This window comes from Moschus berezovskii, chromosome 4 (assembly GCF_049115385.1).
Source record: "Moschus berezovskii isolate FMDL1 chromosome 4, NW_MosBer_1.0, whole genome shotgun sequence".
Lineage (NCBI taxonomy): Eukaryota > Metazoa > Chordata > Mammalia > Artiodactyla > Moschidae > Moschus > Moschus berezovskii.
This window is the reverse complement of record NC_142463.1, coordinates 79,998,019-80,017,887: the sequence shown is the minus strand read 5'-3', so window position 1 is coordinate 80,017,887 and position 19,869 is coordinate 79,998,019. Positions and strand designations below refer to the sequence as shown.

The window sequence follows — 19,869 nt, the reverse complement described above, 5'->3', positions numbered from 1 at the left end:
TGGTGGCCAGCTGCAGGAGTGGCATAATGAGGAGCTGAGTCACATTGTGATGGTAGCCATGGTTTCTATTGAGAAAGACCAGCAGATTGTCAGATTAAAATGTGAGGTGACTTCCAGGTATCTGGCTTCGATAAAAGTCTATAGATGGCAATGTCTTCCAATCAAAGCAGACAATACAGAAGGAAAAGCCAAGTTGAAAGCTGATGGATTCAGCTTTGGATGTGTTAGATTTGACACGACTCTGGGTTACTGGGATGATTTCCAGAAAAAAGTTAAATACAGGATGCTGAGGAAGAGGTCTGAATGAGAGGTGAAAATTTGAGTCTGCAAAACATACGAGATAACCTGAAATCATGGTAATGAATATTAAGGATTTTGTTTGTTTCTTAATGTAGCCATTCTAATAGGTGTGTAGCAGTAAGAATGGTTTTTAATAATTTCCCTAATGTCTAATGATGTTTGGCATCTTTTCAAATGTGTTATTTGCTACTCATGTAACTTCTTTGGGGATGTGTCCATATTTAATTTTTTCCCATTTTTAAAATTGTTTTCTTACTATTGTGTTTTGAGAATTCTTTGTATATTCTTAATATAACTCCTTTATTGGATATATGCTTTGCAAATATTTCCTCCCAGTGTGTGACTTCAATGTTTTCTGAAGACCATCGTTTTTGTTTTGCTGAAGTACAACTTATTTCTTTTCTCTATCATACTTTTGGTGTTGCACCTAAGAAATCTTTGCCTAAGTAAGTCACAAATCTTTTTCTCCAGTTTTCCCTCAGAAATTTGAAGTTTTCCACTTACATCTATGAGTGAATTTATTTTTGTTTATTGTATGAGGAATGAATCTAACAGTGACAGTGGACAGAACCAATCATTAAGAGTGTACAGAATGAAAAGGCCAAAGCCTGGATGAAATTCAGAGAAAAGACAGCCAAGGCTAAAGGAAGCAAAATTGAGCAAAAAAGCATTGTCAGAGAAGCACAATGAAAATTCTGAATAATCAACATTGCCTGCTGAGATGTGCAATGGAAATTGTCTTTTTAACTTGGATGAGGTCATTAATGACCTTAGGAAGACGATATTCAGTCATAACAAATCATCTCGGCATTGGAACTACATCTAACCAACCACTTTAAGAATTCCCCCTGTGGAAGCGTTGTGGCGAGATCTGAAATCCATGAACATTCTTAAAGGTCACTTCTCAGGGCACAGGAGGGTTTTGGGCTTCCCGACACTGACGATGACTGAGGCAGATTCCAGTCACACACCCCTTGGGGCACTCCAGAATAAGGTCTCGGGGACAAACCCGAGGAATCACGGCCCCGCTGGGAAATTAGAACCAACATTCATCACCAGTTTTGCCAAAATGACAGCTCGACAAGAAAGCAGCTGGTTACATTACAGCCGAATGAAAAGGCGAGGATGGGAATATGTGCATTAGGGCTATCTCGGGGCAGAGTAGGGGAACCCCTTCCACCCGCCACCCTCTGGTGTTTCTGGAGGAGAGAAGGAAGGCGTGGAGTTCCTTGGTCCAACCTCGCGGCTGGCTTTCCTCGCTGGCGAAAAGCTCTTGCACTTACCTGGTTCCAGGTTGGGCTGTTTATAAAATTAGGGGATCGTGGGCAGGCCTCGTCCCTTCCCAAAGGCCATTATGGGGAACTGGTCGGACTCCCCTGACCGGGTGAACTTTCGCCTCCCAGCCCCAGCACCCTGCGAGTCAACCTTAGTGGCGGTGGGACACGGGGTGCCCCAGCCCGGAGCCTGCAGAAGCCACCCCTTCCAGCTAGTCGTGAAATGCCGTAAAGCGGAGGCGCTTTGCGGCATCGTAGGTGAGGCCGGCGGCGTGGATCCTTTCTCCGGGTAAATCCTCCGCTTGGGCAACTACTTCAGGGGAACGGAGGCAGATAGAAATTTGGGGAGGACAGGGATTCAACTGTCCTTTTCTCAGCGGGTAATTGTCTGCTCCTAGCGTTGTGTAATAAGAGAGAAAGCGGGTAGGGCTATTTAAAAACGCTCCAGTCCTTATTTAAAAGGCGGGAAGTACTTAAATCTCTCGCTGACATGCCGTCCCTCCTCGTGTTATTTTTGTTTTCGTTTTCATTACTAGATTTTAGGTATCCACGGTGTAGCTGACACTTGATTTTCATATTCATTTCGCCCTGCAGTCACCCTCCCCCTGTTATTTGAGATGCTTTACATGATTGGTTTGGGTCTGGGAGATGCTAAGGACATCACAGTCAAGGGCCTGGAAGTTGTCAGACGCTGCAGTCGAGTGTATCTGGAAACCTATACGTCAGTCCTGACTGTAGGGAAAGAAGTTCTGGTAAGTGCTTAAGGCTTTCCAGCCTCCTGGGAAGACGGATATTTAACAGCTGATTTTTTTTTTTTTACACAAAGCTGAATCGAATTTTTCAGGTCTCCTGGTTCAAACCCTTTAAAACACATCCCCTTCTCATGAAGAATCTAAAGAGTACAAGAACGGCAATCATACACTAACTATGTGACTTGGAAAATGAAAGGGTGCTTTTTCTTACAAATCTAATTGTGTAGCTTTCTCCATTAAATAGGAAAGGAAAGTTATTTTACACTCTTGGGGATAGTCATCAGAATCCCTTATTTCGTGAGATAGCCAAGAAATCCTTTCTGAGTTGAATGCTAATGAGGTACTAACACAGCCTTAATGAATTGGTTATGTATTCAGGAACCAAACTGAAGGCTTCCCCCTTTGAAGTATTTCCATAGGGAATGGTAATCACCTTTCTGTCTGTGTCATATCCAGAGAGATCTAACCTTTAAATAGACGGTTCCCGGTCAAGCTGATACCCATACACTTGAATGTGTTGAGTGAGCCAGGAACTTGGTGACCATAGAATTTGCTAGCATATCATACATTTAGCTGGGTTTGGTTAAAGTCTCAGTAAATTTTGACAGAGGGGTCAGATTCAGGTTCATTGTCAAGTTTCAAATAGAATGTAGATTAAGATGCAAAAACTGATGGATATATTACAGGAGGAGGGAGAAGATTTTAGAATTGTCTGGTCTATCAAGTCTTCCAAAGAAAAAGGTGATCTAGAGAAGTTCCAGTCTTCTGGCCTGTCAGATTAACAGCCCAGGGGTTTCTGAAGGTCTCACAGTTACTTTAAAACCTGTAAAAGGACTGCTACTTGAATAGCCATACTTTGAAATGAAAGGTGTGTCTAATGACCAGCTTTGATTTGTTGGCTTCAATTTAATAGGATGGAGCCACAGTCTCCAAGCTCAAGATGATAGAAATATTCCTTTCTAATTAGTGATCGGGGCATTTAGAATGAACTTAAAATCTTCTTAGAGAATATAGACAAATAACAAGTCAGTAGTTTTAAAGAACTGGGCCTGGTTTTATGTCTTTGTTCTGTCACATGTTAACATGTGACCTTAGACAAGCCCTTTGACTTTTGTTTCTTACTTTGTAAAAAGAGGACAGAAATGCCTGCCTTACAGGATTTTAGCATAGTGGCTGGCACAAAAGTGTTCAGAAAGAGGAGTTAATAGACATTTCTAAACATCTCCACATCTTTTGTCAAATGGAGATAATCAGTTGGAATGCTGTTAAGATTATATCATTTATTAGTGTATTTGAAACTGCTTTGCCAATTTAAGTGCTAGCTAAATGTTAATTTTGGTTGTTATAATTTTTAAAGTATTTTTCCCCAAAAAACATTTGAACAATTGTTCCTTTTAGGGTCAAGACCTGGGCCTGGAAGGCAGATGGAAAGTGAGGGAAGCATGGATTAAGAGTTTGGGATAGAGAATTGATAAACAATAGGGTCTTACTATACAGCAGTAAGTGAACTATAGTCAATATCCTTTGATAAACCATGATGGAAAAGAATATGACACTATATATGCTCCTTAGGGCAGGGGTTGGGTATGTCCACACTGTTTCCAACATCATGCATAGAGCTTGGCATGGAGGTTGTACACAAGAAATGTTTTTCAGATGAGTGACTGAACAAATACATAAATAAATGGTTATGTTAAAAATAATGTAGTACCTGTCTATTTCTGGTTTAGCAGTCTCTTCCCTTTTTAAAGCATTCTATTTAAAGAGGATCAACCATTTGATTATATTGAGGTATTAGTGTGTATTTTTCTTTGAGGATTTTTTTTTTTAATATTCTGTTGTCTCAATTAGATAATGAAATATTTCTTGAGTTAGGATAAGTGATAAATATGGAGTAAACATGATAGAAATCTTGAGGAGAGAATGGGTTTTCTGTTGTTAAGTCATTTATAAAATATTGGATCGGATTACTGCCAGCCTTAAGCTGGTAACATGTGATTCCTTGATCTTTAAGAAATTTTAGAAGTTCAGAAAGGAACATCATTTCTTTCAGCTTTCAGTAATCATATGTGTGTTCTCTTACATATGTGACTATAAATGTTCTGCAACTATTAAGTTTACTGGGCTCACAAAATTAAAATAAGGTATATAAAATGAGTGACTAAGAAAAGATACGTGGTAAGAGGGAAAATAAAACGTTTTTTATCCGTGAAAACATTGTCATTGGGAACTTCTGGAACATTTTCTCTAAGAAGATGTGCAATGAAAAGGAAAGGATCTTTTTTTCACAATTGAGAAACTGATTGTAGTTAAGTATTAGGAAATAATTATCGCTTGGAACTATTTAGCCTTTATCTTCAAATGCTGAATGATTTGTTCGTTTGCTTGACAGATATTACTGAGTAGCTGACACTTTTCCATTACAGCAATCTTATAACTTTTGAGATATGATATAATCCTTATGACTAAAATAACTTTATTAGCATGTAAGAAATAGTATTATTTATCTATGCATCCACTTTTACTGTATTTGAGTTATATATTACTCCACAGGAAATCAGTTATAAGATTCGTGATCTTGCATAATAGGTTGTAACCACTACCCCATGACCAGTAGCTCACTCTTACATGCTGCCATTCCAGTTAAGTTCAGCCTCTTGGGTTTATGCTTTGGAGTTGAACTTCTGAGGATTTGTTCACAAGCAGTTTGTGTGGAGATTTCCTATATATTTAGAATTCTTTTCTTTGTCCTGCAACTCTGCCTTTTTTTATTTTTTTACCAGAAACTAGGAAGTACAGTTTTAAGATAGTCTTTCCTGCAATTATGTAGGAATGATTGCTGGTTTTGTAAACAACTTAATCATAATTTTCTACGATTTCTTATTGAAATTATCTTTTATTTTCATCAGGGTCCCATAGATTTTCCCAAGGAAAATTTAATAAAACCCAACTACCAAATATGTTTGGTAAACATATGTTAAATAACCATATATTATTGTTTAATATATTTATTCTGTAGTATTGTGTTTCTGAAGCAAGTAAGGCTCTTGCATACGTATTTTCTATTTAAACTACGGTGTTTGGCCTGGTCTATTAGACCCAAATTTAGAGGTTAATTTAAAATGCAAAAAGCCTCAGATGTTAGGAGGTCTACCTCCTCTTGGGATATTAAGATAGCCCCAAAGACAGAGTTTAATTGCAACATGATACAGAGTGCTAGCTCACTGATGAGTTGTATTCAGGGATTGGTGTTTGGATGGTTGCCAGGATTTGCACCAGCCACAGACAAAGATTGTTTTGTGTGTGTGAGATTGTGTGAGAGAGTGTGTATGTGTGTTTGTGTGTTGAAATGGTCACCTGCTGTCTCATTTTTATATTGAATTTAAATCTATAGGAAGAATTTTATGAGAGAAAATTGATTCTTGCTGATAGAGAAGAAGTGGAACAGGAGGCAGATAATATTTTAAAGGACGCTGATATCAGTGATGTTGCATTCCTTGTAGTTGGTGATCCATTTGGGTAAGTCAAGGCAGATACTTTGACTTTTAATTTATTTACTTTTTTAATAATTAAGAATTATTATATTTAGAACTTTATCTTTCAGGTGCTGATAGGAGACTCTGTTTACATAGGCTCTGTCTAAAATTTTATAGTTTAAACTTTGGTTATCTTTGGGATTAATGAAGAAAATTTACTTGGGAAAGATGTCATCATGTATTACTTACATTGGTTATCAGGTGTCAAGTTTATGTTGTTGCTTCTGCTTTTGTTTAGAAAGTCACTGAGGACATCAAATAACAAAGTAGTATATTGTTATTAAATAAGTATATTGCATTATCAAGAGTCATACATGCCATTTATTTTTCAGGTAAGTGCAGGTGTCTTCTGCTTGCTTTGTCTTAGACGGCCCCCCTCCCTGCCCCATTTTAATCATCTGCTATTTAGTGATACTGCTTTCACTTTACTTGCCTTGAATTTATCATTTATGAAGCCTCAGATTTCAATTTCTTGTATCTATTGAGAGCTCTGTTCTTGTCCACATTACTGCAAAGATGGGCTTGTACTTGTCTAGTCAAGCATCATCAATCTCTAATGTCAAGCCAAATAGAACAATTCTTTTTCTCCAGCTGGTGACCCAAAATTTATGTCACAGATTTAAGGAACATAAGGACAATTAAGTCACTATGAGCCCACCACCCAGGATATTTTTCAAAACAATGGAGTTACATGTACATGTGTCTGTCAAAAAGAAAATAATTTATATCAATATGAGGTTTCGGAGATTATGTATCATTATTATATTTGGTTGCAAATGGTATCCAGTCACTGACAAAGTCCAGGAAACCAATGCTACTTGAAGTGAGATTTGCAGACTGTTACCAGCCTATAAACTTACCAGTCCATGATGAGATAAGTACAGAAATTGAAAGTCAGCATTTAGACATTTTTATAGCAGTTTTACAAAATAATTTTATCTCTGCTGAAACTAATAATAAAATAATAAAAATAAGTAGCAAATAATCGCAATCTCATTGACATTCTTAAAAGATCCCTAAATGTGTGGGTGAACGGACTTTAGTGAGGCAAAGTAGCCCTGGTGCAAGAGAAAAAGAAGACAAAGTGGGGAAAATTTAGAAGGAAAAATGCTCAGATGTATGTAATAGATGAGGAAAGGAAAGAAGTAACTCTTCAAGTATTTTGGCTTGAGTAACTGAGTAGTTGATGCTGCCATTTTTTGAAATGATGAAAACCAACAAGGAAGAGGGCTGGGGGAAACAGGAATTGGGCCTGGAAACATTTTAACTTTCATGATACCTGCTAATGGAGCTCAGGGGAGAATCTGTCCAGGTTATATGACTTCTAAAGCCATCCATATCTAGATATTTAAACCAGAGGAATGGGTGGAATTACTCTAGGAAAGAATAAGAGCAAGAAAAGAAGACCTAGGATGGGTCACTCCCTAGATACTAGCATTTCATGGTCTCTCAAGAGCAGAGGAAGATGAAAACCATTAGAGTTGTGCTAAAGCAGAAGCCAAGGAAAGAGAATGTTTTAGAAAAGAAAGAGTGATCAACTTTGATGTACTGCTGAAATGCTGAGTAGAAGACAAGGATAGAAAAGTCTGTGTAATTTAAAGACTTTATGGAGGAGTTGGTGCTGGGGGAAGGTCTGGTTTAACAGTTGAAGATTGTGAGGTAGGATGGCGGGGAGTTGGGGAGAAAGGGAAATTTCAGTGTAAAGGCCCAGAGAAAGTACTGCCGTGCTGCTCAGAATCTTTAAGTGACTTCATGGCCTTAAATCTTTTAACAGTTTGGCTACTTTTTCCATTGGCTGCTCCTCTTTTTGACTGTGGTAGAATCAAGCTATTTTGTAAATGTTTTGCAATATTCATTTTCTGTTTCTTTGCTCATGCTTTTTCCTTAAAACAGACTATTCTTCCCAGTTTCTATTTAGTAAAATAGTAGATTCTTTGAGACCTAACTTAGATGCTACCTCTTCTAAGAATCTTCCCATATTTTATTCAGGAGTAAATGCTTTTTTTTTTTAAGCTTCTAGCGAATTAATATTCCTTATGTCAGTGACTAGTCATATATAACATTGTATTCATATTTATGTGGTATTTACTGTACTGTAGTTGTTTTTCATTTACCCAATGGATTACTATTCAGATATATTAGTCATTGGAGATAAGATGATAAGGAAGGTATAAATTTTAATTGGGCCTTGAAAAATTTGAATTTAAGTTAATTAAATGGATAAATCAGGAATGGAATACAAAATGTAACAAAGCACTGAAATGCTTCCTTATATATGACCAAAAAATGTACTGTGTTTAAGTTTAAGCCCCTTTCTACTATTTGAGTAAAAAATTCAAAAAGAAGGGAAAATTGTTTACTCAATCTTAAATTATTTTTTGTAATTTTAAAAAATTTCAAATATTTAAAAATTTATAAAATTTATCATTTTAACCATTTTTGAGTGTATAGTTCAGTAGCATTAAGAACACTCACACCATTGTGCATCTATCGGCACCATCCATCTCCAGCAATCTTAAATTCATGAAGAAGGTACTTGAAAGTCAGTTAAGTCAGTTGGTGTAGTTCTCATCTTTGCCCTTTTATCTCGGTTGTTTAAAGGAATGTGGAAGTTAATCACATAAAGAACGTAAATGACTTTAAAATATACTGCATCAGTAGATCTGACTCAGTCATGTGAGAGATGACAGTGTTAAGCTTTCTATCCCCGTAAAGAGCAGTTGAACAAGGTCGTCATTAAACAGATTCTTTCTAAAGATAGTTCTGTTTTTATTCCATCAGACATACACACACACACACACACAAATATGCCTGTCTCCTGTGTACCTTAATGTGAGTCATTTGATTGTTTCCATTCTGCAGATTAATGTTATTATAAAGTAAAATGTAAAATAAACATACTAAGCCTTATATATTCAAATTGATTTTGGTTAGAGCCACACATGCCCAGAAATAGTAATAAACTGGTCTTTATACACAGCAGTGCGCATATGCATACGTGCACGCACCCGCCCTCCCACCCACACATTCACAGCCTTCATCAGTCTACTATAATGAAGCATTTTCATGAGCCGCACACTGAGGAATGCCTGGTATGGGGGTGTTCAACATGTAGTTCATACCAGCTTTTTCCTTTTTTTTTAATGAAGCAATATAATCTAGGTAATTGTGGTAATAAAATAGCAGTTTTATCACAGTTTTTCATAGCAGAAATCTGAGAAGCTCATTTAATCACATTTATAGCAGTTTCACAAAATCAAATCACTTTGCCAGGTCATTAAATCTTCATAGTATACCAACCACATCTGGTCATTTTAAATGAACTTGGGAAAAAGAGAATAATTCTAAACCAGTTTTTCTTTCTGCTCATCTATTTAAATAACTCACCAAGTAACTAATTTCATTTTCCCTTATCTTAGTGTTAACTAGTGAAACTCTATTTGATAGGGATATTAAAAACATTCTTTACAACGGGCATTTGTATTTTTTTAAAAAGCTTATTCTAAATCAAATTAATGATTATTTTTATAGGAGCTGTTGTTTCATTTTATATGTGTGATTAAAAACAGACTTCCCTGGTGGGCATTTGTTAATCTGTTTCTGACTGCCTCATGGGGTAAAAGCCCTTGATCTTGCTACTTGGTATGCGTTGACCAGTTGACAGGTTCTGCTTGTTTGTATGTAGTTTCTCAAACATGCTAATGTTGCTTTCCCCAGTTGGGCCTGGAGTCTTCATCAAGGGGGAAACAAGCTGTTAATAATGCAGTTCTAAATTGATTTGGGGTTAAGTTTCACAGTATCCATATTTATATTTACATGTATTCTCCCTTTACCCTGAGAAACAAAGCCTTCAAACTATTATTTCTGCTCTATAGCAGAAATTAAGAAGTAGTCTAGTTATGCTATAATTTGAAACTTTGTCACAGAAATGATAAGAGATTAGAGGTCAAAATATTTGAGAACTGCTTCTCAAGTTCAGTTGCTGAGTAATATTCCACAGATGTCTTTTGCAGATATTAACAGAATAAAAAGAGCAAGTTAAAAGTTCTCTTTTTTCTGTAGCTGCCAAGGCTGCTTTAAGAGTGTTTAAAGGCATAATTTAACATTGTACAGGGCCTGTGTAAACTTACACACTTGCCAGAATTTCCAGATGATAGCTTAAGCAGGTGCTTTGAGATATTCGAGGGAGAACAGTGTCCTTGACTGATTCTTCTTGACCATTTGGGCTCATGAAATGTAGATATACTGTCTTAAAAAGTCAGTTTTTGTTAGTTTAACCCAACCTGATCTTTTCTCACTACAGGGCTACAACACACAGTGATCTTATTCTGAGAGCAACAAAACTGGGGATCCCTTACAGAGTTATTCACAATGCGTCCATAATGAATGCTGTAGGCTGCTGCGGTTTGCAGGTAATACTACAAAAGAACGGTTTTGTTAGTGGTGTTTAGCGAAAATGTTTTTGTTTTCTGCAAATTTCCATAGATTTTATTATATTTCATGAGTTATAATACAATATTATTTTATATAAGACTGTATATTAAGTTTTTTAATACTAGATATTATATATTGATTTTCCTATACATTGGACTTTTCCCGTCCCCCTTAGAATAGATCGTTGAAATTGATCTAAAGATTTTAATTCTATATCCAATTGGTACATACAAAAAAGGGAATATAACTCAATTGGTTAAGTATTCCTAAAACCTTTTTACATTATTCCAAATGACTTACTCTGCATTGCTGAGGGCCATGTTCTTCCACTCGGTATTGTTTCTGTATGGTCAAGAGCACTATGATGGAGCATTTAGTAAAATAATACATAAAAGAGCTAAATGCCAGTGATATTAGGCTTTTAGGCCAACTTTGCAGATACTGATACACAAAGTTAGTTGTTTTTAACCCAGAAATCTTGGTTCTGAGGAGTTAAGGGAGTGCTCTGTAGCTGCATTTAAGATTTTCTATTTCAAACTTGAAATTTGATGTTCACATGTATGTAATCCATGGCAGTTGTGACTGCCTATGGCCAATAGTAGTTTTAAGACTCCATTGATTGTTAAGACACATTCCTATTTTAGATATAATAGGAAAGAGAATTTGCACCTTACAACCTGTGAAATACATCTTCCTGGATTACATAATGTAAAATAACTTTGCAAAGTAAGGGATGACATGAGCTGAGAACTGTTGGCCTGTATTGGTTGGTTTCCTCTCTGTGAATATGAAACAGACACTTTATTTTCATGAAATCTTAAATATTTTGGTCATATGTGTGGAATATTCTCAAAATCAAATAAAAGAAAAAAATAGTAGTTATTCTTTGGGGAATCATTTATGTATTTCCAGTGTCTTGGGAAGTATAAAGATAGCTTGATCCTTTCTGCACATTTATTTTAAAGAAAATATAATCATATAAAACTTAATACTTTTACGCTTTAGTGAAGCCCATGGGTAAAAGTTGCTGTTGGTTATGAAGTATTGGCATGACTATTCTGATAAATGCAGTTTAAAATACATACTAGTCTGATACATACTAGTCAGGTGTCCCAGAAGCATTACCATATAGAATAAGAGCTACTAATTATTAGGCACAAAGAGACGACTCACAGCCAGTGGATCACCTAACCTCTGAATTCAGTGCTAGCTGTATATATGGGAAATCTCAGAAAACACTTTTTCTTTTATTCTGAGGGCCAGTAAAATTCTATCTAATAATTCGTCTGTTGAAAAAAAATAGCTGTTTACAGCAAGAAGCTACATTACCCTTGGAACTCAGTGCTGTCTCTGGGGCTTTAGAGGGGCCTGTATTTTTTGTATTACCTAGGAAGAGTAGCTCACTTTAATTGACTAGTCCTGGCCAGTCATCCCAGAAATATTGCCTTTGGTTCTGAAGAACCAGAGAAAAGTATAAATGATTTCAGTTCATTTCAGTTCAGTCGCTCAGTCGTGTCCGACTCTCCGCGACCCCATGAATCATAGCACGCCAGGCCTCCCTGTCCATCACCAACTCCCAGAGTTCACTCAAACTCATGTCCACAGAGTCGGTGATGCCATCCAGCCATCTCATTCTCTGTCGTCCCCGTCTCCTCCCGCCCCCAACCTTTCCCAGCATCAGAGTCTTTTCCAGTGAGTCAACTCGTCTCATGAGGTGGCCAAATAAATGATTTACCTTTCAGTATTCATTACTTGCTCTTGGTTATAACTATGTCCAAATTGGCAAAGAACCTTGCTGTCTGTTTTGTCTTCGAATAAAATGCATACTTTAAAAAACCCTGACAATTTTTTACACTTAAAATTCTTTATGAACATTTCTGTGTTGGAGTAAATTGAATTCTTGATGCTCAGATTCTTGAGTGATTCTCAATCTAATACACTTTCCTCTGGACAGTGCTGCCTTTCAATCATTTAGGAATGATTGTCAGGAGAAAGGAAAAAAGGGAGGGCAAAAATTATCATATGTTAGACAAAAATAGGTGAATCTTAAGCTAATTGACTATATATATTTTTTCATATTGATTTTGTTTTTATATCTGAAGGTTAGTTAGTACCTTTCCATCATATTTTGCTCTAAATTATCTTATGATAATCTATTATTTAGAGTTTTTAAGTGTAAATTTTTTAAAAGATCCTTGTCTTTATTACATAAATCTGTTATCCAGACTGGCTAAAGTTAGACTTGTCCCTCTGATCCTCTACGTTGATAAAGAAGTGCAGAGTTATTTTTCTTATGTTTAAAATGAATGAAGGTATTTGAGAAGGAATTTACTAAGAGAATTGAAGTTTCTATACATATAAGCCCTCAAGATCATATCCACATTTACATATATTATTATTATTTTTAAATGTAACTTTCAGTTTTACATGGGATTTCTCTAAGCAGCCACAAAGTATTGTTTCCTCATCTTAGTTCTGTTCTCTAATCTGGATATGAAATGACATACTACTTGTGTGAAAAACAGAAGGTAGCTTTCTGTTTTCTGGCTTACGTATTTATGAAATCTCTATGAAAGTGTAATTCTTGTACCATGCAAGTTATTCATATCCCAGGAGAAGGAGGTAAGCATTGATGCCTTTGTATAGTTTTCTAAGATAAAAAACATGGAAAAATAATCGTATGCATGGCATGCTTAAATTTTAAAATAAATGTCTATCAGTATCCTGCATAATGTAAAAATTCTGGCAAAGTCTCCTTCCTTATAGTAGCTGGTCTTTTTCTCTTTACTATTTTGACTAGCATTTATGGAAAAGACAGTAACCTGTACCAGTGGTCCTCCATCTTTAGTGTTCATCAGAATTACCTGGAGGGACTATTAAAGAGGTTGCTGGGCCTTCCCTTCAGTTTTTCTGATACAGTATATATCTGGGGTAAGGGTCTGAGAATTTGCATTTCTAACAAATTCTCAGGTGATGCTGAAGCTGCTGGTTATAGGCACACCTTGAGAATCACCAGAATAGATAAAATATTTCTTAGAAAGTTAAAAACTGTACTGTCATTCTTTTAGTATGACAGAGTTGGAAAAGTCGATCTTAGTTCCCAGAAATATGCTTGCTAAATGTAGAATGTTACCTTGCTGTGCTCTCTTGCTCAATTTCCTAAAAGGGAAGTGGGCACCACTTTCGAAAGGCATTCTGTCATCTCTGTGAAAGAGTTTTCCTATGAATTCAAAAACAGCCATCAAGTTATTGAAGAGAAGTGCTACTTTGGGTAAGGTGACAGACCTGGACCATATGTACTTTCCAACATCTTTACCTTAGGTTAAGGAAGAGTAGTATCAATTCCTTACCTGAAAATGGGTACAGTATTTTTAAACTATCACTTATTATCCTTTTTTTTTTTATCCTTTAAAACTGTCTTTTTTGTTGTTTTTAAAAGCAGCATAGAGAGCTCAGAATCGACCATCAGTTATTTTTTTATTAACTTTATAGTTTATTAACCAACAGGAGACTCTTAATTATTAGTATCAATGAAGGTAAGTAGTTGCATAGACTAACACTTCTGCTCACACACACAGACAGTTGATATGTGTTTTTTTACAGTATGCCATAAATACAGTTCTTTACTACAAACCCCATATACCTAATGAAATTTTTGTTGTTGTTAAATGGAAAGTATATTAGAGGTTGCCAAGTTAGACATCGTTAAGAGGAATAGTTATCTGTTTATGCAGCAAATAGTTTGCCTTCTTATTGGATTTCCCTGGTGGTACAGATGGTGAAGAATTGGCCTGCAGTGCAGGAGACCTGTGTTCAGTCCCTGTGTTGGGAAGATCCTGTGGAGGATGAAATGACAACCTACTCCACTATTCTTGCCTAGAGAATTCCAGGGACAGAGGAGCCTGGTGGGCTACAGTCCATGGGGTCACAAACAGTCAGACTTGACTGGATGACTTTTACTTTCTTATTGTTTGCCTACTGAGTTTCTTTGGATATGGTAATAAACCTGACCAAGAAGGTCTCTGCTCTCAAAGAGCTTACATTCTAGTAGGAAAGAGAAGCGATAACAAAATAAATGTCAGGTAGTGGTAAGTATAAGAAATTCAAGAAGACTGCTAGGTTAGAGAGTGACTAGATCACTACTGTCGTTGGGTAGTCAGGAGAGGTCTCTCAGGGTGGTAACATTTAAGATTAGATAGGAATCAGAAAGGGACAACCATATCCCAAAGTTTGAATGAAGACCCTAAAGTGGAAATGAGCTTGGCTTCTTAAAGGAAATAAAGGAAGGCTTGCTGGAGAGTTAGCAGGCACAGGGAAGACTGATCTGAGGCTGGATAGGTGGGTGGACTTGGATCACTAGGCTGTCTAGTACACTATCAGGAGTTTGGATTTTATTCGAAGAGATACAGACTAATTGCCTTCAGAAGGATTTAAGCAGAGCAAATACTTGATCTGATAAGTGTTTTAAAAAGATATCTCTAGCTGGTATGTGGGGATGGAATTGCTACCAGGCAAGACTAGAAGTGAGGAAATCAGTTAGTAAGCTTATTGTATTCCTTCAGAGGAGAGATGATGGGGTCTTAGACCGCATGGAGAGGGTAGGGTATAATGGACGATAAGTTCTAATATCCTATGTATTTGGAAGCTAAAAAGTTGGCCTGTTTTCCAACTTATTTTTTTATTTATTTATAAACTATTTATTCATTTATTTGCCTGTGCCAGGTCTTAGTGGTATCATGCGGGATCTTTCTTTGCATCACGCGGGCTTCTCTCTAGTTGCAGTGTTCAGGCTTAGTTGCTCCTTAATATGTGGGATCTTAGTTCCCCTACAGGAACTGAACTTGAGTCTCACGCATTACACTGCAGGTTCTTAACCCCTGGACCACCAGTGAAGTCCCTGTTTGCCAACTTTAGGCAAAGGTTACCTAGATTTTCACTGAGTTAACTTTGAGATTTTTCACAATTAAAATGTTAGTTACAAATGTGTGTACTTTAAAATCATGTTGTTTGAAATACCTAGGCAACAGATACTTGTAACACATTATTTGTATTCTGAGGATTTTTCTAGTCAAAGAAAAATCTATTTATTTATCAAGAGCCAGACATGGTGGTTATATTTAAACATCCCTGGTAATGAAAAATCAAGGATTTTTCTCGGTATACAAAAGACGAGAGGAACAAGTCCTTCTTTTCTTGAAATCTTCAAGTTAAACATTTAGCAGTGTAATCATGCAAAGTCACAGTTGCTTTTATTTATTATTATTTCTGCTTTTGAAGAGTTATTTTGTAATTTTTTTCTTGATAATAAATGACATATATTCTCATAAAAAATTGGAAAAATACAGTAAGTATAAAGAAGAAAATAAAAGCATCCATAGTCTCACCTCCTAAAGGTAACCACAGTTATCATTTTGGTATATTTTCTTTCAGTCTTTTTACTTAGCACTTACTATGTGTACATTCTCCTGAATCTGACAAACTAAATAAAATAATTATATAATACTAAAATGTTTTTATTTTGGCTTAGTATTTATTTGTAAATAATAAGCATTTATTATAAATAAATTTATTTAGAATTTATTATTAGCGATTTGTGTGATAGAATGTATTAATTCTTGTAAAAGTTTGGTGACTGAAATAATTTTGAGGTATTTAAAGGAAATGTAAATAAAACGATTTGATGAAACCAGGTAGCAATGATTTCTGCATAAAAACTGCCTTATCAGTTGTGACTGACTTCAGGGAAAAGGTTGTATAATTTTCTCATCATTATGAAATGCTTCCACTTTCTCTGCCTGTTGCATGAGTGACATTGATTATTGCCATATGTTCCCCTGTTTATATAATACCTTTCTACTTTGGAAAAAATATATATTACTTTCAAAAAGTAAGAACTCATTTCCTTCCTTTTTTAAAATAATACTCATTGTGATAGTCAGCATTTTTGACCTTGTAGTAGTTCTTACTGTTAGTTTTCAGAAGCATTCAATTGGTTTCATTGTTGTCCAGACACTATTGTAGAAATGATAAAACTTAATGAGTACAGAGAACACCAGATTAGGTGATAAGGGTATCAGAGCTCTGCATCACTATTGTAACCTTAGAAAACCTTAGAAAAACTCATCTAGTAAGTTCTCCGTTCTTTTAGTCACTTTGGAATTATTTTTGACCACCTGTTAAATCATGAGTATATTAAATTTTTCCCCTTCCTTTTCATTTCCTTTTTTTTAGTCACTGTTTTAATAGCCGTCTTACCATCATTCTCTTACAGTTTATAGTTTTCTGCTTAAATTGTAGATCTGATTATGCCATTCTTCTATTCAAACAGTCTTGGTAAATCTCCATCCTATAAGAGAGTTCAGTTACTTGTGTATGTTTATGTGCTCACCGTATTATAAACTCCTTAATTTACTCATCTTCACCTCTTCCTTGCTACTTTATTGCAGTGTCATGCATATAATCAATGTGCAACAAATATTTGCTGAGTTGAATTGCTTATTTATTTATCCCCCCGTTTGCCCCCCACCCCAGGTTGGATCTTGTCTTTGGAATTGTATGCTTTAAATTGTGATTCTTTCACTTATTTATATGTGGGCTCTCTTATTTATATGTGAAAATATAAATCTTACAGCTCTTCTGTCTACATAGTCATTCAACTTTATCTGTGCACCTGCTTATGTAGCCATGTGTATAATCTTTCTTACTGTTAGCAAAAATCAGCGTTTTATCAGTGTTAAGCAAAGTGCATGTGAAGATTAAAAATAAAAACAAGTATTCTATATAAAAAAGAAAACTAGTAACTCTTGATTAAATGGTTTTGTGGTACATTTTTAGACAGCCCTGCTGGCTCAGTTTTCTTTTACATCACAAATTTAAGTGATCTGGTTAGGATATACATATATAAGATGATATATGTAAGTAAGTAAAGTCACACAGTCGTGTCTGACTTTTTGCGACCCCGTGGACGGTAGCCTACCAGGCTTCTCCGTCTATGGGATTCTCCAGGCAAGAATACTGGAGTGGGTTACCATTTCCTTCTCCAGGAGATCTTCCCGACCCAGGGATCGAACCCAGGTCTCCCGCATTGGAGGCAGACGCTTTAACCTCTGAGCCACATGCTAAAGTTCTTAGCAAGTTAAATTTTCTAATTTTTCCATATCGAAAAAAGATTTTTTTTAACTTAAAAATCACAAAATATTTTCATTTGAATATAAAATGTGTGTGTGTTCTCAGTTGTGTCTGACTCTTTGTGACCCCATGGACAGTAGCCCTCCAGGCTCCTTTGTCCATGGGATTTTCCAGTCAAGAACACTGGAGTGGGCTGCCATTTCCTTCTCCAGGGGATCTTCCCGATCCACAGATTGAACCCAGGTCTCCTGCAATGCAAGCAGATTCTTTACCATCTGAGCCACCAGGGAAGCCCTTGAATATAAAATACCAAAGCATTAAAATCTAATTATAAAATGGAGCTTACAAAGCACCTGTGCTTCTGAAAGAAAGGAAATATCAGCAGTGAGATGAACAATAAGACTATTAAGGTCATTCAGGCAAGTGGTATTGAGAACTCAAACTAAGGTAGAGAAAAAAGAAATGAATAGTATCTGGGTAAACTATAGAGCAAGAACTGACAGGAATTGGTACATAGTAAGATGTCAGGAATTAGAAATACTTGTTAGAGGCAAGTCAAGCAGTACTTACTTCTTGCTTAATGTCACTCTCAGTATTGCCCAAGATTTCCCGCCTCTGTTCCCTTGTTTACATCATCTCATTCTGCATGTTCAGCTTCCCAAGGCTAAATCTTACCCATCCTCTAAGGTCCAGCTTATATTCTGTCTATTCAAAAGTTACCTTCAGGTACTCTTTAAGTGGGGGAAACGCTAAACTCTTATAATCTATATCTAATTTTTATTATTGTTTATTACCTCATATTTGCCTTTCTTGTGCATCTTTTCACTCTTAACTAGTGCCTTATATATGATTAAATATTTCATTTTGAATTGAGTTTTTATCTTCAATAGATTAAAAAAAAATCATGATTTAGTATCAAGTTAGATAAACTGCTTTCCCTATTACTTACTCTAGGATAAAATTTTAAAAGCCTGTATTTACCTACTGTTTTTAAAAACTGTTCTTTTCATAATCTTTAAATGTGGACCTGCATCAGTAATGGTTTGAAGGGAAATAATCATAAGCACAAATGCTTACATTTTTAGGATGGTGGGTACACAGGTCTCGGCAACCTCAGTTCTTGTCAACTGTATGATTTTGTTCCAGTTTCCTTTTGTACTTTACTGGTAAGTCCTTGAATTGTGAAACACAAAGGGACTGGTCCTTCTGTTCTTTGAGGTACTGACATCTAAATGGTGAAACTGTTTGCATAATGTTCCAGAATTCATTGAAGAAGTTTGTACCACAGCCATGGAAATGGTTACAGTCTATAAATCAGGGTCCTAGAAAGCAGTGCTTATGTGAGGTTTTCTTTAATCCCCCAAATTAGACAATTCAGAGCAGCTTTTACACAAAGTGTTTCAGCTAGTGTTTACATGTGACTAGCATCTCAATACTCTTTTAAATGAACTGTTCCTTGCTTTTTGAATGAAGAATTTACATCCATGACTATATTTCTGTGACTCTTAAAATATTGAAAACTTGTTCATTTATTTATGGTGACATATGTAATTTTTTTAATGGTTTTACCTTAAGGTTTTTTAAAATAGAGTAATGTTAATATTTCAAAATCTGATCAGAGATGCCAAAAATCCTTTTCAAAATGTAATGATTGAACTTGTCGGATTAAGTCATAAGCATAGTTTCAAATATTTGGTAATATTTTTGAGCTCATTCCAGTAAGAAAAGCAGTTGGATTATAGTGTAACACAGCATTTTAGAGCATCTTCATTATAGGCATTATCATTGTTAGATTATCACATCCCTAACATTTATTGAAAAACAGTGGAAACAGTGTCAGACTTTATTTTTTTGGGCTCCAAAATCACTGCAGATGCTGATTGCAGCCAGGAAATTAAAAGACGCTTGCTCCTTGGAAGGAAAGTTATGACCAACCTTGATAGTATATTAAAAAGCAGAGACATTACTTTGCCAACCAATGTCCGTCTAGTCAAGGCTATGGTTTTTCCCGTGGTCATGTATGGATGTGAGAGTTGGACTGTGAAGAAAGCTGATCACCGAAGAATCGATGCTTTTGAACTGTGGTGTTGGAGAAGACTCTTGAGAGTCCCTTGGACTGCAAGGAGATCCAACCAGTCCATTCTAAAGGAGATCAATCCTGGGTGTTCATTGGAGGGACTGATGCTAAAGCTGAAACTGCAATACTTTGGCCACCTCATGCGGCGAGCTGACTCACTGGAAAAGACTCTGATGCTGGGAAAGGTTGGGGGCGGGAGGAGAAGGGGACGACGGAGAATGAGATGGCTGGATGGCATCACCGACTCTGTGGACATGAGTTTGAGTGACCTCCGGGAGTTGGTGATGGACAGGGAGGCCTGGCGTGCTGTGATTCATGGGGTCGCAGAGAGTCGGACACGACTGAGCGACTGAACTGAACTGAACTGA

The 19,869-nt window shown here is 36.3% G+C and overlaps 1 protein-coding gene and 1 long non-coding RNA gene across 5 annotated transcripts in view; one reads left to right on the top strand and one right to left on the bottom strand.

Moving 5' to 3' along the window:
* The window catches only part of LOC129540558 (uncharacterized), a 92,534-nt gene extending 90,739 nt beyond the window's left edge, over positions 1-1,795 (bottom strand). The window contains exon 1 of the long non-coding RNA XR_016037231.1: positions 1,584-1,795. This is a non-coding gene — a long non-coding RNA (uncharacterized LOC129540558). The remainder of the gene's footprint in view (positions 1-1,583) is intronic.
* Positions 1,569-19,869, top strand: part of DPH5 (diphthamide biosynthesis 5) — a 37,310-nt gene continuing 19,009 nt past the window's right edge. The window contains exons 1-4 of one of the 4 annotated variants that reach the window (XM_055401651.2): positions 1,569-1,593; positions 2,169-2,326; positions 5,721-5,845; positions 10,166-10,274. In XM_055401651.2, coding sequence (XP_055257626.1) covers positions 2,192-2,326; positions 5,721-5,845; positions 10,166-10,274 — 369 coding nt within the window. In that variant the 5' untranslated portion in view covers positions 1,569-1,593; positions 2,169-2,191. Of the gene's footprint in view, positions 1,594-1,724; positions 1,955-2,110; positions 2,327-5,720; positions 5,846-10,165; positions 10,275-19,869 lie in introns of those variants that run through there. The other 3 variants (XM_055401649.2, XM_088835522.1, XM_055401650.2) reach the window with 3 other exon arrangements.